This window comes from Biomphalaria glabrata, chromosome 6 (genome assembly GCF_947242115.1).
Source record: "Biomphalaria glabrata chromosome 6, xgBioGlab47.1, whole genome shotgun sequence".
Lineage (NCBI taxonomy): Eukaryota > Metazoa > Mollusca > Gastropoda > Planorbidae > Biomphalaria > Biomphalaria glabrata.
The window spans coordinates 2,726,740-2,752,314 of record NC_074716.1 but is presented as its reverse complement, the minus strand read 5'-3'; the positions used below and the strand labels follow the sequence as shown (position 1 = coordinate 2,752,314).

Sequence of the window (25,575 nt, the reverse complement as noted above, 5' to 3'; positions counted from 1 at the left end):
GTATATATGTACACAATAGTATTATTTCAAATATATCTTTGTAACATGTTATGTGCAGTGAAAAAAATGAAATGAAAAAAAAATTAAATTAATAAGAGAATAAAGAGATAAATTAAAGGATAAGTGACGAACACAAAAACAATATAGATAACAATACAGTCTGCTTTAAAAGAAATAAATAAATAGAAGACCTTGACAGGAGAATCAAAGATATGGAAATACAAGACTTACACAAACAAACAATATGAATACTAAGAAAAATTACACTACGATTGTACAAACAAAACTAAATACGTATAAACAAAAAAATTTCTGAGTGATCTAGAAGTCCCTACCGAACAAGGCTGGTCTACTCGGACCTTATTAGGACTAGGAGAACAAAAAGAAAATCCCTAAAGATCCCTATCAGATGAAGTGAAATGGAACGGAACAAATAAATTGTGCCGCTTCAGTCTCAAAACATAAGACAGACCCACGCCGACCGCCCTTTAAGGTAACAAATATAAAAAATGAAAATCAGATTAATATGGTTCCAAGAGTTATCTATCACTAACTCTCTATATAATCAACTTCAATTACTGCTGTACCACAGCAAAATCAATGTTCTTTATTAATCATATATCCAATTCTTAATTATTACTTACAGATTCTTTATTTTGTAGACTAGTGTAGATTCATCCCCTTCTCTCTTGTAGCTTGTCAAATACAAATACAGCTTGAGTAGTTCCATAATAATCCATGGGTAAGGTAACTAAGTAATCCGATTGAGAATACACATCAATGTGAGCATCAAAGTAGTAGTAAAATAATCCAGTCATATGCCATAAGATGGCTCAAATGCTCAAGTAATGTCAAAAAATATTTCCGCTTGACCTTTACAATTAACACAAGTCCAACAGGTAATCCAAATAATCCAATAAGATAATCCAAGAGTTAAGTGTAGTAATGCAGGCACGTGTTTCTTCAGCGTACAACGATGACTAGGAGAGCGCCAATAGGTACAAGTTAGTCCAACTTCAACGTCAAAGATCAATAATCCAAAAGTACTTGAACATTCGTATAAATAATCCAACAGTACTTAAGTGGAAAACTTCAGCTTAGATAATCCAAATATGTAAAGTCTCTGAAAAAACAGAATGACCATAAGTGAACAGAGGTCTAAATGGAGGACCTTCTGTATAGCAATGTAAGGTGAGACCTCGACAATGCAAGAGCGTGTCAAACGGTGACGAGCGCTCACGTGGAAACGATGTATCATCTGTCTTCAGGCGACGCCTTGAATTTTCACCCACACAAATGTATCAGCTGTCTTCGAGCGACGCCTTGAGTTTTTCACCCACACAAATGTATCAGCTGTCTTCGAGCGACGCCTTGAGTTTTTCACCCACACAAATGTATCAGCTGTCTTCGAGCGACGCCTTCAGTTTTTCATCCACACAAATGTATCAACTGTCTTCGGTTTCTGCCGATGGTGATGTCACGCCGTGCTAAATCTCAAGATGTCGACAATAGTGGAGAAATAGGCATTGACCAGGTTTGAAATATACAAGCTATTGATGTTAAGTTCGAATTGGTCAATGATAAAGTGGACTCTGGTAAATACGGGTCAGGTCAACTGGTGAAAAAGTGCAGGCTCAGGTTAGTTCAATGATGATCTACTTGAATACTTGTGACTGGTTTCGCTTGAGTGGTGTTTGAGTTGAGTCCGTGCGTGTCTAGCACACAACATACTGTCCACCAAAAATGTCAATGAGTGACAAGACGAATATTAGAGACTGATTGAATGGTGTAATACTGGGTTCTTACTTCCTGAAGTGCTCTAGACACGTGACGAGACAAACACTATACGACTGACTCAAGTCCGTTCAGCAGACAACATGAAGATTTTATTTACAACATAATAATAATATACTGCACTCCTTGTTAGTGCTACAAGTCAAGAAATAATAATCATGTCCGCATAACAGCGGTATCAAAAGTATCCAATACGTTAACAACAAATCACGTCCGCATCTCAGCGGGTAACAATAAGAACAATTACTACTAGTGACACTGGAGCTTCAACTATAGATATCCATTGAAATACGAATAATACCTTAATATTCAATAAGCACATAATGAAATCAACTCTCAAATATCAAATCAACAATCACTAGTCCGTCGACTTTTATGCTATATACATATATATACACCAGTCCAGGAAGAAACGTCCAACCTTCCTGGACCGGGAGCAAGACCTTACTAACTTGATTTGACTTGACTGAACTCAAAGTCAACTTTTCATTCTATTTCCTGTTTTCTACATCAGGAATTCCACGTGTTTTTTAAACTATTAACATGACGTGAACTTTAGATCATGCAATGTCAACTAAGACTGTGACAAACAGTACATGCAATTGTACAAGAAACAGTAGTACATGCATCTGTACAAGCAACAGTACATGCAATTGTACAAGCAACAGTAGTACATGCAACTGTACAAGCAACAGTACATGCAATTGTACAAGAAACAGTAGTACATGCAACTGTACAAGCAACAGTAGTACATGCAATTGTACAAGCAACAGTAGTACATGCAACTGTACAAGCAACAGTAGTACATGCAACTGTACAAGCAACAGTACATGCAATTGTACAAGCAACAGTAGTACATGCAACTGTACAAGCAACAGTACATGCAACTGTACAAGAAACAGTAGTACATGCAACTGTACAAGCAACAGTACATGCAACTGTACAAGAAACAGTAGTACATGCAACTGTACAAGCAACAGTAGTACATGCAACTGTACAAGCAACAGTACATGCAATTGTACAAGCAACAGTAGTACATGCAACTGTACAAGCAACAGTACATGCAACTGTACAAGAAACAGTAGTACATGCAACTGTACAAGCAACAGTACATGCAACTGTACAAGAAACAGTAGTACATGCAACTGTACAAGAAACAGTAGTACATGCAACTGTACAAGCAACAGTAGTACATGCAACTGTACAAGCAACAGTACATGCAATTGTACAAGCAACAGTAGTACATGCAACTGTACAAGCAACAGTAGTACATGCAACTGTACAAGCAACAGTACATGCAACTGTACAAGAAACAGTAGTACATGCAACTGTACAAGCAACAGTACAAGGCTGAAAAGAATCAAGATGCTGAGAGGAAGCTGGTTGGTGGCCTATGTACCAGATGGGATCACAGACAGACAAACAGACAAATGACAATGATGAGATATGAAAGAACATATTTTCTTCTTCTTACAATTGATCTTTGACCAGTTCTGTAAGTAGCTTCAGCCTATTGGCCAGAACATTTGGAGCCTTGAATCCCATGGCTGCGCATCTAGCTCTCAGCAACATGGCTGTGTCTGGCTGCAACATGGAGATGACTCTAAACGCTTCAGTGATGTCACTAGGAAGTTTCATGTTGGGGACAATGCTCATGTCCATACTCAGGAAAATTCCAACAGAGTTACGTAGTGGTATCTGTGAGGAAGATTATTGAAAATGTGGAGTTTTAGAGCAAAAGTTTCCAATTGTAAAATGGAAGCCATCTACTTCATTTTTTAGAATGGTAAGACATTTGACATATTCTGTAAAATCTTTTACTGTTTACTTTAGGTTTAAAGAATAGTTAAGGTGTAAGCTTTAAAACCAGCTAGAGTCTTCATTTGTCTTTGCAATATGTCCAGCCAGAGAAATATTTAATACTTTGTGTTAAAAGTTATTCATTTCTGTTTTACATGCTTTGAATATTCCTTCAAAATTAAAGATCACTCCATAGCCCAACATCCCAGGGGAAGAGAGAGGTCAGGGATTGAACCCTGGACCATTGAGACATCAGACCTCAGAGTCGAGCTTGGGGCCATTTATGATGGTTAGATCAATGGGAAGGATTTTACCCAGAGTCCAGAAACGAGAGATGGCTCTTCCCTGATCCCTCTAACCAGAAGTTTTGCATCATTTAGTCACATCAATTATCATGGAACGCGGCTCCTTGAGCCAATAGATGGGTTCCTACACTCAGTGTTATTCGCTAGAACATACTGCGAAAGCCTATTGGATGCAGTGTTTTATCCCAGTTAGCATATCCATCTTCCCTAATGGACGTTTCTACGGAGGTACCATGATGCGGCATGGTTTATACCCCCTAGACAAAAGACTAGAATGCATAAAAGGCAGACATTGTGCATATCATTATAATGATATTTAGAGGTTCTACCAGTTGCAAAATCAAGACTTAAGTTTAAGAAACCGTTTAATTCATTACATTTATAAAAAAAAATTTTTTTTGAAGTATATGCCTCATCAATCTATATGTTCCAGTGAAGAGAATTTGTACTACCTCGGAACCATCTCCTAGATTCATATACGTCTGTTTGGCTTTAAGTGCTGCAAACACAGATTGTACATAATCCAACAGAACAGACAGAGCAAACTGATTCAAGGTTTGGCTTTCTTTCAGACATCCCCAGCAGCCATCCTAAGACGAAGAATTATTATTATTATTATTATTATAGCTTTTATATAGCGCTACTTTCATGCTTATAGCATGGCTCAGAGCGCTTTTTGGTCCAATCTCATTTGTGGACCGTTGGGGGGGAGGGATTATCTAGGAGTTGGTTTTCCGTGCTGCCTTTAGGCGCTCAGTAAACACAACTCTGCTCGAGTCGGGTGTCGAACCTCGAGCCCCCTTCTAGGTAGCCAAGCCAAGCCAAGTTCAAGGGCACTTGGCCTATCGACCATGCTTCCCACATGCACATCTTATTTGTATAGGTCATGTTGGTATCATCTTATTTGTATAGGTCATGTTGGTATCATCTTATTTGTATAGGTCATGTTGGTATCATCTTATGATGGTTAGACCAATGGGAAGGATTTTACCCAGAGTTCAGAAACGAGAGATGGCTCATGTTGGTATCATCTTATTTGTATAAGTCATGTTGGTCTCATTTGTATAGGTCATGTTGGTATCATCTTATTTGTAAAGGTCATGTTGGTATCATCTTATTTGTAAAGGTCATGTTGGTATCATCTTATTTGTATAGGTCATGTTGGTATCATCTTATTTGTATAGGTCATGTTGGTATCATCTTATTTGTATAGGTCATGTTGGTATCATCTTATTTGTAAAGGTCATGTTGGTATCATCTTATTTGTACAAGTCATGTTGGTATCATCTTATTTGTATAGGTCATGATGGTATCATCTTATTTGTAAAGGTCATGTTGGTATCATCTTATTGGTAAAGGTCATGTTGGTATCATCTTATTTGTATAGGTCATGTTGGTATCATCTTATTTGTATAGGTCATGTTGGTATCATCTTATTTGTAAAGGTCATGTTGGTATCATCTTATTTGTAAAGGTCATGTTGGTATCATCTTATTTGTATAGGTCATGTTGGTATCATCTTATTTGTATAGGTCATGTTGGTATCATCTTATTTGTAAAGGTCATGTTGGTATCATCTTATTTGTACAGGTCATGTTGGTATCATCTTATTTGTAAAGGTCATGTTAGTATCATCTTATTTGTATAGATCATGTTGGTATCATCTTATTTGTATAGATCATGTTGGTATCATCTTATTTGTATAGGTCACGTTGGTATCATCTTGTTTGTATAGATCATGTTGGTATCATCTTATTAGTATAGGTTGTGTTGGTATCATCTTATTTGTACAGGTCATGTTGGTATCATCTTATTTGTATAGGTCATGTTGGTATCATCTTATTTGTAAAGGTCATGTTGGTATCATCTTATTTGTATAGGTCATGTTGGTATCATCTTATTTGTATAGATCATGTTGGTATTAGATTAGTGATGTACTAGTTCTAAATTAGTCTCAATAATTAAAGAAATTTACAAAATCGGACACTGTTATTGTATCAGTAAAATGTAACTCAATAAAACAGAGAAACTAGAACAAACGCTAAATAGAGCAGTGAAATTTATAAGAGACACTTCACTTAAAAAGTAAAGTAGCAATAACACATAAAACACAAAATCATAATTTACTAATAGAAAAATAAAACCTATTAAAAATACTCCGAAAGACACTAAGATAGAGGCACATTTCTTATTTCACATGTTTGGACAAAGTCATAGAAGTGCTACTTCTTCCCTAGTGCCATTAGAGAATGGACTGCCTCAATCAGCCAGGAAAACCAACGACTCGGCAAAGTTTAAGTCACTAATTAACAAGCATAACTACATTGTCACATGAAATGTGAGGGACATAATTATCTTCTTTTTCAATGCAACTTCTGTAATCTATAAGTTAAGTTAACAAGTTTTTTTCATTAAATGAAAAACCAGTTCATTCTGAGCTTGATAACTTAAAACAAAGAAAAATATTTGAAAAAAAAAGGAACTCTTACCATTGCTAGCCCTTGTATTATTTTACCAAGACTGACTGGTTCCTGATCTTTTGACAAAGGAAATAACCCCAGAAAATTTCCTAAAATATTGGCTAGACCCTGAAATCAAATTAACAAATATTTTAAATGAGAAACAAAGAAGAAAAAAAAAATTAAAGAATTAAAAAGAACAAGAGAATAAAGAAACAATATTTTAATATGTTTAAAAGAAAACTTTTCTCAATGGTGTATCACTTCTGCTGTGAAAGTCCAAACAGAAGACTAAATAATAAAATGTTTTATCTTCTACTCTTCTATCACATTTGTTCGTCTAAACTTAAATCCGCAAAAAAAAACAACAAAAAAAAAACAACACTTCAAATATAAAACAATAAAATATAATAACAGGTCAACATTTTCATACTATTTTAGTTCTGAAGGTATCAGCCACAAAAATAATTAACATTGTGTAACAATAATGGAAAATGTTATGTACAAAGATTTGATCAGTTATGTACCTATGATTCGGATGGCCTCCCTAAGTGGCAAAGTGACTATTGTTGATCTAACAGAAATGAGATGAAAGCCTGGGTATTGGTCAGAACGATGTCAGTCACATAGCATTTCCCCCCGACATGTGTCCAAATGAGTGACAGATTCCAATACAGTTTGGGATCAGCAGCTTTGCAGGTTGTGCCATGTAGTATAAATGTGTGCTGTACGTTGCCAAAGGGTCACTGGCTCCTGATTTGTCTGAGTTGACTCCGGAAACCTTTCCAATGTTTGGATATAGTTGCAAGGCAGCCAAAGGCTAAGCCGAAGTTAACTGATTTAGGTGTCAACCTTTGCCCCTTTTCCTGTCTGTCCAAAAATACAAAAGTAATAATGCCTCATAGAACTTTCTTTTAAAAGTTTGCGTATTTGTTAATTTAGGGATTTTCATTTTTCTTCTTTGATCACGGGTCCATCATCTACTGGGTGCACTCACAAGGCCCATTATCTACTTCATGGGTGCACTCACCTTGATAGTTTCTGTCTTGCCAACTCCTCCAGGGCCCACTAGCAGGGGGGGCCCATTATCTACTTCATGGGTGCACACACCTTGATAGTTTCTGTCTTGCCAACTACTCCAGGGCCCACTAGCAGGGGGCCCATAATCTACTTCATGGGTGCCCTCACCTTGATAGTTTCTGTCTTCCCAACTACACCAGGGCCCACTAGCAGGGGGCCCATTATCTACTTAATGGGTGCACTCACCTTGATAGTTTCTGTCTTGCCAACTACTCCTGGGCCCACTAGCAGGGGGCCCATTATCTACTTTATGGGTGCCCTCACCTTGATAGTTTCTGTCTTCCCAACTACTCCAGGGCCCACTAGCAGGGGGCCCATTATCTACTTCATGGGTGCACTCACCTTGATAGTTTCTGTCTTGCCAACTCCTCCAGGGCCCACTAGCAGGGGGGCCCATTATCTACTTCATGGGTGCACTCACCTTGATAGTTTCTGTCTTGCCAACTCCTCCAGGGCCCACTAGCAGGGGGCCTATTATCTACTTCATGGGTGCACTCACCTTGATAGTTTCTGTCTTGCCAACTCCTCCAGGGCCCACTAGCAGGGAGCCCATTATCTGTTTCAGTGCTAAGGACATTGTCAGGAAACATTTTTCAGTGACTGGTGTTGGAGACACGCCTGGATCTGTGCCATAAAACTCAGTTCCATATTCATAATGAGAATCAAGTATCCAGATTCGAGGCACTGGTTTGGATTCACCTGCAGCACACAACAATCCATCATTTTAATAATACATTTCTATTTCACAATTTACAAAGTATAATTTTTATTTAAAGTAAATATTTGAAAAATTATCCTTTAAAAAAAAATTAATTAGTAAAATGGTGTTAGAATTCACAATGTTCTAGATAGCTTGCAATAATGAAACAAATAAGAAGGTCAAATGTGTCTTTTAAAATTAAAGATTGTATTATACAAAAAACAAATGAAAAAATTATTACCATTATTCTTTGTAATAATACATTATTGGACTTTTTAAAAGAATAAATGTATAAACATAACCTTAAATTCATTCTTGTAAAAAGTTGAATAATGTATTATTACAAAAAATGATGGCAATAATGGTAATAATTTTTTAAGAATTTTAAGAATTAAACTTTATATATGTAAATGTATTTCTTTTAAAAAGGATTAGTGTAAAATATTTTAATCTAATTGATATGCAAACAATACATATGATGTAGCTCTAAATGAGTGTTTTAAAAATTGATTGTTAAAATGGAATCAATTTCTTTCATATGCCATTAAGGAGGAATCAAATTTAGAAGAATGGATTAGTTTTGAAACAACCAATTGGTCTTTTCAGAATCAACAAGAAAACAAACCATTGTGACAATTAGCAGTTTAAAACAAAGTGTAAAGAAGCTTTACAAATACATTTTATATATAAGTTTCTAAATGAGCAAACTTTCAGACGTATCTAAATCAGTGATTGTATTTCAAATGAAACACTCTAAAAAGCACTAAAAAGTCTAATAATGTTGAAGTAAAAAATTATGAGAAACCAAAGAATAAATTTACAGAGAACTAACAAAACAAAACTTTCACTAATTCCATATCCGTTCAAAAATTATTTTTTGTTTCTGGAATTATTTCAAGAGCAGTAAATTTAAAAAAAAATGCTAGTCATATGTCAAATACTCCTAAGCACATAAATTTTTAAAAATTTTTGTATTGGCCTGACTAAATCAGCAAGCAAAATATCTTCTGTGCAAAAATTGTGTTCAAACCTGATACACACATACTAGGATAAGTATATTCTAAGAATGTCAATATAATTAAAATATAATTTAAAAAAAAAAAAAATAATAATAAGCTTAAAGAAAACTGGAAGACAATAGTCAATGCAATAGTGTGGATAACTCAAAATCAAAACATTTTTATTTACAAAACAAAAAATCCATTTAAAATTTTATTAAAGCTAAAGCAAACAACCTGTTAATAAAATAGAATTAAAAAATTGGTAGAAAATTATTGTCTTTTAATTTAAAATAATTGTAAAAATAGTTGTTAAATTATCTAGAGTGAACGGTAGGAACAGGTATACCTGGGCATATTAAAATAATGTACTAGACTTTTTTCTATTTGTTAATCTAAACTCTTTTTTTATCGACAAATGTCATCTATTGTAGGAAATCTATACCTGAGCATTTTAAAATAATGTACTAAACTTTTTTTTTATTTGTTTATCTTTTTTTTAATTGGCAAATGTCATCTATAGTAGGAACTGTATACCTGGGCATTTCAAAATAATTTAAATTAGATCTACAAGCTGTTAAAAAAAGCATAGAAAAGAAAGATTAGCAGAAATAAATATTTAATGCTGTTTAAATTTCTGGTGCTGGTTATAGAGGCAACCTAAGTATTGGATGAAAGTTTTTGTTGGAAAACATAAAAACTCAAAGCTGAATGATTACCACCTTCCTCTATTGATGGCTCCAGCTCAGGTGTTGCTAGGTAAATATATACATAGCAGAATTTTTAAACCAATTTTTTTTTCTATTTGGAAGTTGTTTTTTAAATTGTCTTTTTTTTTTTTAATGTAAGTTTCTTTCTTGGGGATATGGTGGCTGAGTGGTTAATTGTTTGGTTTCCAACTGAGAGGTCCTGGATTCAAGTCTTGGTGAAGATTAGGATTTTTAATTTCGGGATTTTGAGGGTACTCTTAAGTCCGCCCAACTCTGGTGGTAATTGTCAGCTGACATGAAAGGGTGTGCTTTACTTTACTTTTTAAGTTTCTTTCTTAGTTTTATAATTGGTTAGTGCTGACAAGAATAAATGAAACCTAAATAACAAATAAAAATAAAAGTATGTCTAAATAAATATATATTTTTATATTTTAAATGTGTTAAAAATTCTAATCTAAGCAATATTGACTAGTTGGCCTTTTGCTAAATGAGTAGTTTAATCAGAAATTTAAAAAAAATATCTGTTAAGTTTTACTGTTAACAAGTTTGGTCAAAGTAAGTAACTAAATTTGTTTAAAAAATAAATAGATTAAAAAAATGTCCTACTTTGTCTGCTTCTATCTGTAGAGGCTGATGGCACTGGCTGTTGTAAGGCTGGACAAGTTCAAAGAAAATAAAGCAAATTATGTCAAGTTGGTCATCTTGTCTAGAATTATAAGTAATTTAGGTAAGTATGGTCTTTAAGTGGCCTTTAATAATGCATTTTCTGTAAGTAAATTACAACAGTTAGTTTGTTTTTTATATATCTCTGTCTACCCCTGGTGTTACATCCATAGATATATAATATATAGTTCGTCCATCGTGGTTCGATGATGACCACTTTGTCATCCAGGAGGCTGAGGGCTTTGCACTGGGGTTTTATGCCTCCTCATGTGGCTGGTGAGACCTATGTGAGCCTGGAATGTTCGGCCGCACACTGGGCAGGTTATTCCAGCTGGAGCTAGTCTCGTTTGTCTTGCTTTTCTTTTCTGGCGTTTTTCTTCTGCCAGCGTTGTTCTTTTTTCCTCAGCAACCTGTGCGCCAGTTTTCACAGCGCGACACCATGATGCTCTGTCATGTGCCTCTGTCTCCCAGGTGCCTGGGTCTATGCTGAACGCCTTCAGAGAAGCTTTGAGGGTGTTCCTGAAGCGCTTTCTTTAACCACCCATATTTAACACTCTCTACACCTGGTGTTTTAATCCTCATGTCACAAACCTACATTTGGTGTTTCAATCTTAAATTATCATGGACTACATGTGGGAACCTCTGACAATTAAAATATTATTTACTAAAAAAAAACAACTCATACCATTGGTGTAACCCAAAACATGCACTGCATGATACTTTGCTCTTGGCTAGAGTTATTGATGTCTTAGCACCAATGTAATCTGATAGTATTAGCACCAATGTAATATGATAGTATTACCACCAATGTAATCTGATAGTATTAACACCAATGTAATCTGGTAGTATTAGCACCAATGTAATCTGGTAGTATTAGCACCAATGTAATCTGATAGTATTAGCACCAATGTAATCTGGTAGTATTAGCACCAATGTAATCTGATAGTATTAGCACCAATGTAATCTTGTAGTATTAGCACCAATGTAATCTTGTAGTATTAGCACCAATGTAATCTGATAGTATTAGCACCAATGTAATATGATAGTATTAGCACCAATGTAATCTGATAGTATTAGCCCCAATGTAATCTGATAGTATTAGCACCGATGTAATCTGATAGTATTAGCACCAATGTAATTTGGAAGTATAAGCACCAAAGTAATCTGATAGTATTAGCACTAATATAATCTGATAGTATTAGAATCAATGTAATCTTATAGTATTAGCACCAATGTAATCTGATAGTATTAGCACTAATATAATCTGATAGTATTAGAATCAATGTAATCTTATAGTCTTGGCCCCAATGTAATCTGGTAGTATTAGCACCAATGTAATCTGATAGTATTAGCACTAATATAATCTGATAGTATTAGAATCAATGTAATCTTATAGTCTTGGCCCCAATGTAATCTGGTAGTATTAGCACCAATGTAATCATAGATTAGCTGTGAGCAGTTGATTGCACAGGAACACACAAGAATGACTAGTGATTAAAAAACTGATGTGACTCTTTGACTATAAAGTCACATCAAATTACCATCATTACGACTGAAATAAATGAGTTCCATAAATAACAATGTATCACCACATTTGAGATGAATGAAAGAACCACATATATATTTTAGTTCTTCCTGCTCTAGCGTGGTAATAAAACAGAAATTATGAATTTAACAAAAAACAACTTTGGACTCAAGTAAAAATAATTTATCGCACATTATTCTATTCTAAGCTACAAATAATAAATGAATGAAAGACTACCTAGAGTTGGATCAGGCTGGAGGTAACAGCGGAGACTACGTCGCCATTCAAAGTCTGTTGTTTCTCTCAGTTTTCTATGGCACATATTCTCCAAGATGTCCTTCAAGTAAGTGGATTGCTGAAATTTCAAACTCAGATTATTAGCTTGGAAATTTGAAAACAATAAAACTCATATAGATTGTAACAGCCAATAAAAAATAAAACTGATATAGATTGTAAAATGTTGTAAAATGTTTTACATGTTTCGGATGTTCCTTCAGAGTTGAAGATAATTACTTCCTAGTCCAAACCTCCCGCAGGACGACGGGGGATGGGAGCGGGCAGGGTTTGAACCCGGGACCATCGATAAATCTGAACGACAGTCCAGCGTGCAAACCGCACGACCAGGCAGCCATCCATAACAGCCAATAAAAACTGTATTATTTATCATTTCCAGATACTGATACAGCCAAGGGGCCGTACTCTTACATGTACTGTCACAATACCTTAAGACAACATTACAATAACATACAATAATACATTAATATACAATGCTAATATTAACAATAACAATAATAATAAAGCTTTTCTTTGAGTCTAAAGCTTAAAGAGGGGTGCAGTACCAGTATTTTGTGTGGCTACACAGTAATGGTACATGATATACAATTATAAACAGTACACATCTATCAACACAACAGATTTAAATTAATGAAATAAGAGCCTAGTCTTATGTCTGATATACAAAAATGTAAAAATACATAGAATATACTCTGAGTTGTCATTTTTTATACCTGTCATGTACCATTAATATATAGCAGAGAGTTTTACATTTGATTATCCTGACAAATATTTTTCTTAATTTAATGATGTGTGTTAACAAAAAAAAATAAATCTGTAAATAACAAAAATGTGCAGTTGAAAATGTAACCTACTGTGATCATTGCTTCAAGACGAACTCTGTGCTTGGTCTTCATGGACTTATCAGGCAGCCTCCACGACCCTCTCTGCAAGACAGTGGCCAGTTTACTTGTCGCCATGGTGTACTTCCTGAGGGCCAACTGCAGAGCTTTCCTGTCATACTTTATATCAGCAATGGCCAGTTCACATTCAGCTGTCCAGTGGTACAACATGCCAGTTCTACACACTTGAGATGGATACTGTGATGAAATTTTATTTTTTTATAAAAACTACTCAAAAGGGGAATGCAATGTTGCAATGTTTTTAACATGACTAGAACTTGTGATAGGGGGTGCGGTGGCTAAGTGGTTAAGCGCTTAGCTTCCGAACCTGGGGTCCTGGGTTCGAATCTCGGTGAAGACTGTGATTTTGAATTCCGGGATTTTTAGGGCGCACCTGAGTCCAGCCAACTCTAATGGGTACCTGACTTTAATTGGGAAAGTAAAGGTGGTTGATAGTTGTGATGGTCACATAACACCCTGCTCATAAACTGTTGGCCAAATAAACAGATGACCTTAACATCATCTGCCTTATAGATCACAAGATCTGAAAGGGGTACTTTTTTACTTATATGACTTGAGATGTTAAAACAGTAACTGTTAAGATTTGTGGTGTTAAGGTTCAGTGTTAATGATCATTAGTCCTGGAATTCTCAAGTGTTGTAGCGCTGAATATTTAGTTTATGGAAAAAAAAAAGATAGCACTCTGTAATCTGTAATATAGAGATCTTTTGGTTTATTTAGAGTTGTCAGAGAGCTATAAAATATATGTAAAGTTAAAGTTAAGTTCCCCTTTCAGACCTTGTGGTCTATAAGGCAGATGATTTTAAGGTCATCTGTTTCTGTGGCCTACGGTTTACGAGGGTGTAATGTGGCCAGCACATTGACCAACTGCCTTTACTTTTCCCCAACTAATGTCAGGTACCCATTAGAACTGGATGGACTCAGAGGTGCCAAAAGATCCTGAAATAAAAATCATCCCAGTCTTGACCAGGATTCAGATGCAGATCTACTCAGTTTAATATTCAGTTCTTTCAAAAAATATTCATTAATACAATTAGACTAAATTGCACTCAGCATGCCTAGTTTTTTTTTTCTCAAAAGAAAGGCACCATTGAAAACTGAATGACACATAGAGGATGAATCTTGAATGTAGTTCTAGCTGTAGGAACTATTAAGTTTAAACAATATTTTACCTTAAGGGGCCACTCTTCAAGTCCAATGCCATTCTTACAATCAGTGATGATGGCCTGATTGAGTCTGTGAAGTGTGTCTCCAACAGAGTCTCTCAATTTACTAATCCATACTTCTACTCCTTCTGTGATGGACACCTACATCACAAGCAGACAATCGCTTTCTTATATATATAAACTTTTTGCTATTTGATACATTATAAGCAAAATATTAGAAACATTTGTAAACTTTTGACTAATTACATAAAAAAAAAAAGATTTGTTTCAATAAACATAAGCATTTGAAAATCAGAAAGAACAAACAAATAAAGTTTGAAGAAAGGATGGCTGTGTATAATATACATTTCAAACTGTTGTTATGATAGTCTCACATTGGAACCCTGTCCACCTCCACCCCTGCTACCCTATAGGAGGTTTGGACAAGGTTGTAAAAATGAAAAAATGACTGAAACATAAAAACGTAGACATCTGCAAAACAAAATAACAGCCTAAACACAATGTAGACTCCTGACCTTGTTTGCAAGGTGTAGCATTTCTCCATCTGCACTGAGCACGGCTGTGGCATCCATCATTAGGATGTCATCCACCAGACCTTCAGAGGGCAGCATGCTGGGCACATGTTGCATTACATTTGGATTGATGTTCTAAACAATAAAGAAAATCAAAAAAACTAAACAAAACTGTGCCAGAGAAAGTACACTGGAACAAAAGGGATACCTTGCACAAGACAAGAGTCAAATAAATAGCAAGTTTTAATAAAGAAGTGTAGGTTTGCCATTATTAAACACAACTGTAGAATTTAATTTTGTTTATGACAGATTCAAAGTGAGAATGTGAGCTAAATCTTTTTTTTTTTTTAGTAATAAGTAAAAGGATAAAAAAGTAGAACGAGGAATGTGCCTTTATCTTTGTGCCTTTCGGAGTATTTTATTAAATTTTGATTTTTGTATTTGAAGATTAAGGTTCAGTGTTTTATGTAGGCCTATAATTGCCACTTTTCTTTTACACTAAACCATAATCTTCAAATACAAAATTTAATAAAATACTCTGAAAGACACAAAGATAAAGGCACATTCCTCATTCCAGATGATAGGACAAATTTGTACAAATACTCCTTCTTCCCTAGTGCTATTAGAACATGGAATGGGTTGCCTGAGCTAGCCAGGAAAACCAGTGACTTGGCAGAATTTAAGTCATTGGTTAATATGTATGACTGAATGCATGGCGCGTAGGACGTAATCTTCTTTTTTGAAGTAACGTCTGTATTATATAAGATAAGAATTTTCTATCCTGAAGGCTTTCTAAATTTAGTGATTTTACTAAAGGTGTTACTCTAGCAAAATGTGAATGTTCGTTTGTTATGAATCTCACTGCTCTATGGTGTGTCTGTTCCAGTTTCTTAATGTTTTCTTGAGTTGAGGGGTCCCAAACGGAGGATGTACTGGATCACCAGTTTGAAAGTAATCTCAAACAAGAATATACATTTTTGAAGCAAAAAAGAATGCATTGATAGACTGCCAAAAACAAAACAAAAAAATCTTATACATATGCAAGATTTTAAATGGTGTTTTATTGCTTGGGTCAGTGCCTAATGAAACAATCAAACAGCTTTCTTACATAAACTTGGTGAAGTCTCTTGTCTATCTTTGGTGGAGTAGTGCTGCGGGTTAAGGCAGACAGTGTACTGGAGCCCCTGTCTCGTGGTGAGCCTCCATGAGCATGTGTGCGCCTAGTTCTGTGGTGCTGAACACTTCGGGTTTCTGTGTCATGATCACTGTCCTCAAGGTCACGGTCATCTGCTTTTTCTAATTTCACATCAGAGATTGCACTAAAGAAAGACCTAGATAAAAGAAGGAAAAAAAAAACATGAAAAAAAAACAACAAAAACACTTAAAGTATAATTAAAAATGATAGTTAATATATTGTTTTTTTTTTCAAACTGTTTCTGGTTTGAAGAATCAAATTTAGTTCAAATGTAGAAAAAAGAATAGCAAATAAAAAGTTCTCTAACAAAAAATTAATAAAATGATAAAAATAAATAATATATAAATGTACAGCAGTTCTAAAAAGTAAATTTCATTTTTGAAACAAAATGGTTTTAATTATCTACAGTAGTTATGCAAAGCCATGGTCTTTTAGCCCAAATAGGGCCATGATATTGTGCTATCCAGCTCCTTGTTACTCTTGCTCACAGAGCACAATGAAGGAGTCTAGATTCAGTTCCATTAGTTTTGATGATTTGTTCTGATGTGACCCGTGACATATCTAGAAATAATTTATATGACCCACCCCCTTCATTCCAAAGTTGTAAGTACCAGTGGTTTATAAAGAGTAATGTGTGGCCACCTAAATAACTACATGCTTTTTCTTTCCCCACCTCAGACAAAAAACTTCTTTAGAACTGCCAAGTAAAAAATAACTCTGAAAGCCTACATTGGTCGTCAAATAGTCTTGTTAGGTCTTTCAACAAATATACAATGTATTATTAGAAAGATAAAAAATGCAATGTGTGTGTTTATTAATAAAAGATGTGTATCTTGAAAACTCTGCAAGAAAGCTGTGAAATAAGTTAATAAAAGATGTGTATCTTGAAAACTGCATGAAAGCCGACATGAGTGAAATGAGTTAATAAGAGATGTGTATCTTGAAAACTCTGCAAGAAAGCTGTGAAATAAGTTAATAAAAGATGTGTATCTTGAAAACTCTGCAAGAAAGCTGTGAAATAAGTTAATAAAAGATGTGTATCTTGAAAACTCTGCAAGAAAGCTGTGAAATAAGTTAATAAAAGATGTGTATCTTGAAAACTGCATGAAAGCCGACATGAGTGAAATGAGTTAATAAGAGATGTGTATCTTGAAAACTCTGCAAGAAAGCTGTGAAATAAGTTAATAAAAGATGTGTATCTTGAAAACTGCATGAAAGCCGACATGAGTGAAATGAGTTAATAAGAGATGTGTATCTTGAAAACTGCATGAAAGCCGACATGAGTGAAATGAGTTAATAAGAGATGTGTATCTTGAAAACTCTGCAAGAAAGCTGTGAAATAAGTTAATAAAAGATGTGTATCTTAGAAACTCTGCAAGAAAGCTGTGAAATAAGTTAATAAAAGATGTGTATCTTGAAAACTGCATGAAAGCCGACATGAGTGAAATGAGTTAATAAGAGATGTGTATCTTGAAAACTCTGCAAGAAAGCTGTGAAATAAGTTAATAAAAGATGTGTATCTTGAAAACTGCATGAAAGCCGACATGAGTGAAATGAGTTAATAAGAGATGTGTATCTTGAAAACTCTTCCAGAAAGCTGACATTGTGTGAAATAAGTATATTAGTACGATTTTGACTAAATAAATAAAAAGTATTTACTTTAAATGTGGTTTTACAGATTCCAGATCATTGGGATGACTCAGCACGGCTAGAAGAATTGGGTCAGACACAAAGTAGAATCGGGGGAAGGCTCGTCGTTTGTTGTCCAAGTATCCTACCAAACTTTTGAAGCATATCTCCAGCTCTTCATGTATGTGTCGGAGAACAACAGCCTTAGGGACCTCTCCCCCATAGCAACACTGAGAGATTACACATACATGGAGTTAACTAATTAGTTAATTCACTTTGCAAATTACAATAAGTAACAATGATTTCATCATTACTTGTGTTAAAACAAAATTATCTAAAACTAAAATGTACTGTTTCATTAACAACTATCGGAAAGTGATCTAACAGCTATAAAACAAGAAAATATATTTTAAAAATAAAAAAACAAACAAAGCTTATCAATTAATTTAGACTTATCAATTAATTTGGATCAGTCATGTAATTAAATCTTTAACAGATCTAGACAATCACAACTGCATTCCCTTGTTCGAGATACCAAACAAAATAATTTATTATCAATAGTTAATTAACTATTTGGATAATTTTGTTTATTGATACTTGTGTTGTCAGGTACAAGAAATAATTGTGCAAAATTTCAGCTTCATCCAGGATTGGGTGTTGGAGAACGTGTACAAACTTTTTACCAGACAGACAGACAGACAGACAGAGTGAGTTGATATAAGCCTTGTATATAAGCATTTACCTGTAAGACATTACGTGTATCAAATGCTCTTTTCATCATTTTTGTCCAGCCTTTGTCGATTCTTGCAAATCTTTTGGCTTCTTGTGGCAGTTCCTAAAAAGTCAGGTTTGTAGAAATTATGCGTAAAACATTCATTTACAAGACACAAACAGATTTGATCTTTTTCTTTGCTAAGGTGTTTCATGTTTTCACATACAGAAAAACACAGTTTAAAAAAGACAATTTTTCATTGCTTTTAGTTTTGTTGAATAAACGCTGGAACTTAGGGATATACACAAAAAAAATGAATATGTAAGCAACAATCAGGCTAAAGGGGGCATGGTGGCTTAGCGGTTAAGCACTTGGTTTCTGAACCTGGTGTCCTGGATGTGAATCTCGGTGACCACTGGGATTTTGAATTTTAGGATTTTCAGGATGCCCCTGAGTCCACCCTTCTCTAATGGGTACCTGAATTTGGTTGGGGAAAGTAAAAGCTGTTGGTCACTGTGCCGGTCACATGACACCCTGGTCATTAACCTTTGGCCAAAGAAACAGATGACCTTAACATCATCTGCCCTATAGATCACAAAGTCTGAAAGGGGAACTTTACTAATCAGGCTTTATAGTTTAAATACATTTTTTGTCAATTGCAGTTTTTTTTTTATTTACATGTGAGATCAAATTTTATATCTTTGTTCACCAAATGCTTTGAACTGTCTTATTGTACACTAGTTCAATTTTTCTCATGAAAAAAACTTACTCTGACAGCTGAAGAGTTACTGATTACAAAAACTTACTCTGACAGCTAAAGAGTTACTGAAGACAGCTTCTAAATACTGCCACAAATCTTGAACTTCCAACCACAGCTCTAGAACTTCTGCCACTTCCTTTAGTTTCTCTGCCCAAGATGCTGCTTCATCTCTTAAGGGACCAATATATCTGGGAGGATGGGAGAAAAAAGTAACAACACAAACTCCTGTTAGGATTGTCTTTTTGTTTGTTTGTTGTTGTTTTTTTAAAGAAAATTGCTTTAATATAAAATAATCAAAAATATTGTTTCGTACCCTATTGGCAACGTGATAGGGTTAACTGTGTACGATCAGCTGATACAGGTGACACAGGCCAGTAATACAGTTTAGTGTGCTATGTCGATGGACCACGGAACTGGTATGAACTTAGCACCTAAATATGACCCGTGTTATGGTCATGGGATTAGAAGCTTTGTGGACAAGAGACAGTGTGTAAGGTAAGCAGTCTAGTTGAGTCCAGGACAGCAAGGCAGTAAGGATGGTGCGGTAGAAAAATGTAGCTGTACGAGTCCAGGAGTATAGAGAGAGAGACTTTTAGTGTTTAGTTGGCAGTTCTGTTGTGTAGCAAAGTATTTGAAGTTAGTGTAGCCAATGGTGTTGTATTGGCTGTTGTTAAACTGCCACATTGTTATTTAAAACTCTTATTGTCAAGTCAATAAAGCTTTCGATCGAGTATGGCACGGAGCACTCTGGGCGACAATGGAAAAGTACAACATTAATAAAAACATAATCAAAGTTATCCAGAACCTCTACAAGGAGGCCACCAGTGCGGTGTACTTCAACAATAATATTGGGGACTGGTTCAAAACCACAGTTGGAGTAAGACAAGGCTGCCTACTGTCACCAACACTCTTCAATATCTTCCTTGAAAGGATAATGGAAGATGCCCTCGAGGGCTATGAAGGTACTGTTAGCATTGGAGGAAGAAGAATTACTAACTTGCGCTTCGCAGATGACATTGACGGCCCAGCAGGGACAGAAGAAGAACTAGCTGACCTGGTGATGCGCATTGACAAGACTTCCGCAACATATGGCATGCAAATAAATGCCGAAAAAACTCAAATTATGACCAATAGCCATCAGGGCTTTAAAAGAGGCATCAGTATTGGAGGTGAAAAGCTAACTAGTGTTAACAGCTTCAAATACCTCGGAGCTATTGTCTCAGATGAGGGAACAAAACCCGAATTATTGGCCCGAATAGCACAGTCCACTACAGCCCTTTCAAAACTTAAAATAATATGGAAAGATAAGGGCTTAGCCCTCGGCACCAAAATTAGACTGATGCGCTCTCTGGTCATGGCCACATTTTTATATGCTTGTGAGTCGTGGACGTTGAATGCAGAGCTTGAGAGGAGGATCCTAGCAATGGAATTGAGATGCTACAGAAGGATCCTAGGCATCACATTCAAAGACCGCATCACAAACCAAGAAATCAGAGACAGGGTTACTGTAGCGATCGGGGCCCATGACGACTTGCTTACTATTGTGAAAAAACAAAAGCTTAAAACCTTTGGCCACATTACAAGATCTACGGGGCTCGCAAAGACCTTTCTTCAGGGAACAGTGCCAGGGAAAAGAAGAAGAGGCAGACAGAAAAAGCGATGGGAGGACAACATTAAAGAATGGACAGGCCTGCCATTGAGAGAGGTTCTGAACAAGGCAAAAAAAAGGGAGGAATGGAGAAAGACGGTCGACAAATCTTGCCTGGTGCCCCAACGGTCCAACAGACTAAGGGATAGGTAAAGGTAAAAAGGTAAAGGTAAATTGTCAAGTAATTGTGTTAGACTTGTTGTTACACGTGTTGTATGTTGAGCAGTGTTTACAAAAGGCCTGATTAGGCGAGAGAGAATCAAAACAATATAGGTGCTTATAACAATATATAGATAAATATATCTTTGAGAGAAATAGATTGGAAATAAATACTAATTTTACTTACCTGGATGTCAACATGGTGGCCAGGAGAGCCTCTGCATCTTCAAGCTGTTCCAACAATCTCTCAGTAAAAGCTTTGTCTAAATACATAGGGCCTCTTTTTTTGTAATGTTGGAAATTTAAAACCTGTCAATCAAGTCACATTACAATTAGAAATTTAAAAATAGCCAAATATATTTAAAATGTTGACCATTTTAATACATTTTGGGACTACATTGCCCAATACAACACAGTCACCTGCTCTGTCCATTCTTCTTCTGTCAGCCTCATTTTAATTTCCAGCTCCAGTTCTCTGCTGGCACCTTTACATATTTCCTCTACTTCTGCTTTGTGCCTGGAAGTGAGATTTTCAATGAGTTCTTTGTAGATGTGAAATAGTTTATGAACAAATTTGGTATGGTCTAGCAAATAGTTGTGTTAACAAACATGGCCTAACAGATAGTTATACAAACTAATATCACCAAACACATTTGTTTTACAAAGTAACATTACTAAACGAATGGCCCAACTAATTTATTTTACAAATTGACATAGACTAACTAATTTGTTTTACAAATTAACATGTCCTAACTAATTTCTTTTACAAACTAACATAGCCTAACAAATAGTGTTATAGATTTAAAGATTTATAAGATTAATTTCCAGTACTGACTTGATAAGTCCAATATCAAGAAGATGGCAGAGTTTAAAGATATTAGCTTCTAGTTGAAATGAGCTATGTGTCACATGCATGACTTCCAGCCAATGGCGATTTCTGATTTCCTATTGACATAGACAATGCTGATTTAATGTAGGTAAATTAAACAAACCAATTTTACATCAATTAATGATACGAATTTATGAATGAAGCAACATGCAAAAGATGTGTAGTTGGTATTATTTTAAAATAAATAGGTCTATAATCATATCCATTCATTTGAATTAGTTCTTGATGTCTTCTTTTAGTTTGTACATTTAAAGATTTTAACTTTACAAAAATATAGGCATCATAAAAAGTTCAACTAAGCAAACTAACAAAGGTCAAAAGCAACAGAACAAAACAAAAGGAGAACTCAAAATGTGCTAAGTATTATCTAGAATACTGGCCTATACCAGTTTTTTTTAAATTATACCTCTACTAATGTTTATTTGTAACAGAAAAAGAACATATAATGAGAAAATAAATTAATAGTAATCATAGTAATATATTTTTACTGTCTTTGAAGAAATGCATAATTATAAAATTACTGAACTGAAAAACATTGAATGAAAAAAAAGTGCAGCGTGTTTAAGTGAACTGAACCTTCTTGCAGACGTGAAGAGCAGGAGCTGATAAAAAGAAGTGTGACAATGCAAAATAGAAGTGTGGATGTACGTGAGCAGATCCATTGAACATAGAAGCCCAGCAGGAAAGGAGTTAATATACTCACGTTGAGGTTAAATCTATTATGCCCCTGTCAGATTGGTTTTAAGAGTTAATTAAAAAGTAAATTGTAAGTTTATTGTAATTAATGTTCACAATATTATGTAATGATAAAAAAAAACTTGTTCACTTATACAAAATATTCAAATTTCCAAGACCTGAAACTCAAACTGGCAGATTGTATTCAAAAGTGCAAAGATTGAAACAAGTTTTCTAGACCATCATTACACATTGATGAACAGATATAAATGATGTTAAAAAATCACACTCCACACATCATACAATGTAGTGCACATTAGCAACTACTACGCTTTGAACTTAAACTAGATCTAGACAGATTAAAACATATCAGTCATCTTTTATGATTTGTGGTCTGGTCATGTGGTATCTGCTATGGACTGTCATCTTTGTAGTACCAGGTTTGAGCCCTGACCAAAGCCATCCCCTGTCATCCAAGTTTAGACTAGAATGTAATAATTTTTTATTCTGAAGGAACATTAGAAACAAGTCAAACAAAACAAAACAATAATTTTGTTTGATTTTTTCATTTCTATTTATGTTTCTATAACTAATGCAGGTCCTATGTATCTAGTCTGCTGTTTATAATATTGGAGCTAAAGCTTACAGAAATTGATGACTTTGAGTAGAACAAAATATTTTTTCTGAATTAAATAGCAACAAACTGTAAACCATTTATTGAACTTGCGTCCAAAGGAAACATATCAATGTATTAAGATAATAAAGGCAATGTCTTCAATTCTGAAGATTAAGGATGAGTGCAGTGTTTCACATGACAACACAAACTCAGACGCAACCTAAATAATTTTCGCATCTTGTGCAGACAAAGCCCTTATCTACCGGTCGTCTGTTTCAATCTTCTGCGCCTGTCTTCAACAAGGGCTTTTTTTTTAGTCTCAAATTTGTGTTCTATAGCTTTTGTGAGAGCTCTCCATCATAAAATATTCCTTGTTCCCTAGAGCTATTAGAGCATGGAATGGGTTGCCTGAGCCAGCCAGAAAAACCAGTGACCATGTTGGTTAGCATGCATGACTAGAGGCATGAAGCATAGGATGTAATCATCTTCTTTTTTTAAGTAATGTCTGTATTTTATAAGATAAGATAAGATAAGAAAAACCTTCTTTAATTACTGCATCAACTCTTCTACTACAAACATAAAGAATAAAGTAAAGTTCTTTACCTTTGAGGCAAGTTTCTGTAGCAGTGGGAAAACCTCCAGGTACATTTGTAGTTTTGCTTTCAGATCATTGTATGCATCCCAGTCTTTCAATTTGCTAGGTAGAGCTAGACACTCATCCCAGTAGCCTTCAACCTAAAACATTATTAAACAACCTAAAACATTATTAAACAACCTAAAACATTATTAAACAACCTAAAACATTATTAAACAACCTAAAACATTATTAAACAACCTAAAACATTATTAAACAACCTAAAATGTTATTAAACAACCTAAAACATTATTAAACAACCTAAAACATTATTAAACAGCCTAAAACATTATTAAACAACCTAGAACATTATTAAACAACCTAAAACATTATTAAACAACCTAAAACATTATTAAACAACCTAAAACATTATTAAACAACCTAAAACATTATTAAACAACCTAAAACATTATTAAACAACCTAAAACATTATTAAACAACCTAAAACATTATTTCATAGTATATCAAAAGTCAGATTCATTTGTATTGTAATTTATCAAAGACACTAATTAGGTAGTGTTGGGGTCTCTATAAAACAGAAATATTGTCGATGGTAACAAAAGTTAAAGTTCCCCCTTTCAGACCTTGTGAGCCATAGGGCAAATGATGTAAAGGTCATCAGGTACCCAGTAGAGCTGGGTGAACTCAGAGGCATGCAAAGAACATGAAAAAAAAAATGCCAGTCTTCACTAGGATTCAAACCTGGGAACCTAGTTTGGAAGCCAAGCACTTTAATGTAATAATAACGTGTACAAACTTTTTACCACACAGACAGAGTGAGTAGATATAAGCTCTGTAAAAATGAGACCTGCCAAGGTATGAAGATCAAAAATACAATGAAAACATAAGTTATCAAATTTTTTTTTTCAAGTCTAATGGAATTGAGATATTACGAAAAGATTCTAGGAATCACTTCTTCTTCTTCTTCTTCTAGCCAGCTTTATTGCTGCTGAGCTGTGAGCTCTTTTGCAGAATGTGCCAAGGAAAAAAAAGTGTGCTGTTTTCTTCAGTTGTTCAGCACTGCCGTACAGGGTGTTGGTTATGTTGGGCTGTAGTGGAAGTAGGGTCTGCCTAAGGTGGATTAGGGAGGGGCATTCAAAGAAGGAATCACCTATAAAGACTGCATGACAAATGAGGAAATTCAAAACAGTCCTTAGGCTCCACAATGACCTTCTGATAATCATCAAATAATGTAAGCTAAGACTGTCTGGCCATGTCACAAGATCCCCAGTGCTCAGAAAGACCTGTTTGCAGGGAACAGTTTCAGGGGAGAGAAGCAGAGGCAAAAGAAGAAAAAGGAAAGAACATCAGGGAATGGAAAGGCCTGTCAATAAATGGATAGAGATGGTCAACAGATCATGTGTGGTGCCCCAGTAGTCCAAAAGACTAAGGGACAGTTGAAGGTAAAGTTTTTCTTTTAACCCTTAAAACACGTGTGGTAGTTTAGCCTCTAAACATCAGAATTGTTATTCCATTTTTTATGCACTCATTCAAAAACAGCTTAGCAATTTAAGAGTTAATAGTTTAATTATCAAAAGATACACATCAGCCAATCAAAACTGTATTTTATGCAAATGTAACCCCAAACTTTAAGAACCCTTTCATTACTACATTCTACTTTTTTATTTCAAAGTTAATTTGTCACTTACTGAAAATGAAACTGTGTTTTATCATGATATTTATAAAAATTAAATGTGAATGTCTATTTTAATGTAAAGTAGGAATTGTATACCAGTACAATATAATTTCA

The 25,575-nt window shown here is 34.9% G+C and overlaps 1 protein-coding gene across 10 annotated transcripts in view; it reads right to left on the bottom strand.

Moving 5' to 3' along the window:
* LOC106051473 (uncharacterized) overlaps nt 1–25,575 on the bottom strand; it is a 116,011-nt gene that overhangs the window by 68,284 nt on the left and 22,152 nt on the right. For 7 of the 10 annotated variants that reach the window (XM_056033467.1, XM_056033476.1, XM_056033474.1 and 4 more), the window contains 19 exons: nt 23,795–23,926; nt 22,604–22,627; nt 21,847–21,956; nt 21,432–21,528; nt 21,199–21,320; nt 19,251–19,392; nt 18,475–18,567; nt 17,763–17,962; nt 16,017–16,239; nt 14,912–15,043; nt 14,403–14,537; nt 13,183–13,407; nt 12,272–12,389; nt 10,453–10,500; nt 9,856–9,891; nt 7,938–8,137; nt 6,389–6,487; nt 4,352–4,489; nt 3,269–3,492 (listed from right to left, as the gene is read on the bottom strand). In XM_056033467.1, coding sequence (XP_055889442.1) covers nt 3,269–3,492; nt 4,352–4,489; nt 6,389–6,487; nt 7,938–8,137; nt 9,856–9,891; nt 10,453–10,500; nt 12,272–12,389; nt 13,183–13,407; nt 14,403–14,537; nt 14,912–15,043; nt 16,017–16,239; nt 17,763–17,962; nt 18,475–18,567; nt 19,251–19,392; nt 21,199–21,320; nt 21,432–21,528; nt 21,847–21,956; nt 22,604–22,627; nt 23,795–23,926 — 2,498 coding nt within the window. The remainder of the gene's footprint in view (nt 1–3,268; nt 3,493–4,351; nt 4,490–6,388; nt 6,488–7,937; nt 8,138–9,855; nt 9,892–10,452; nt 10,501–12,271; nt 12,390–13,182; nt 13,408–14,402; nt 14,538–14,911; nt 15,044–16,016; nt 16,240–17,762; nt 17,963–18,474; nt 18,568–19,250; nt 19,393–21,198; nt 21,321–21,431; nt 21,529–21,846; nt 21,957–22,603; nt 22,628–23,794; nt 23,927–25,575) is intronic. The other 3 variants (XM_056033468.1, XM_056033475.1, XM_056033471.1) reach the window with 3 other exon arrangements.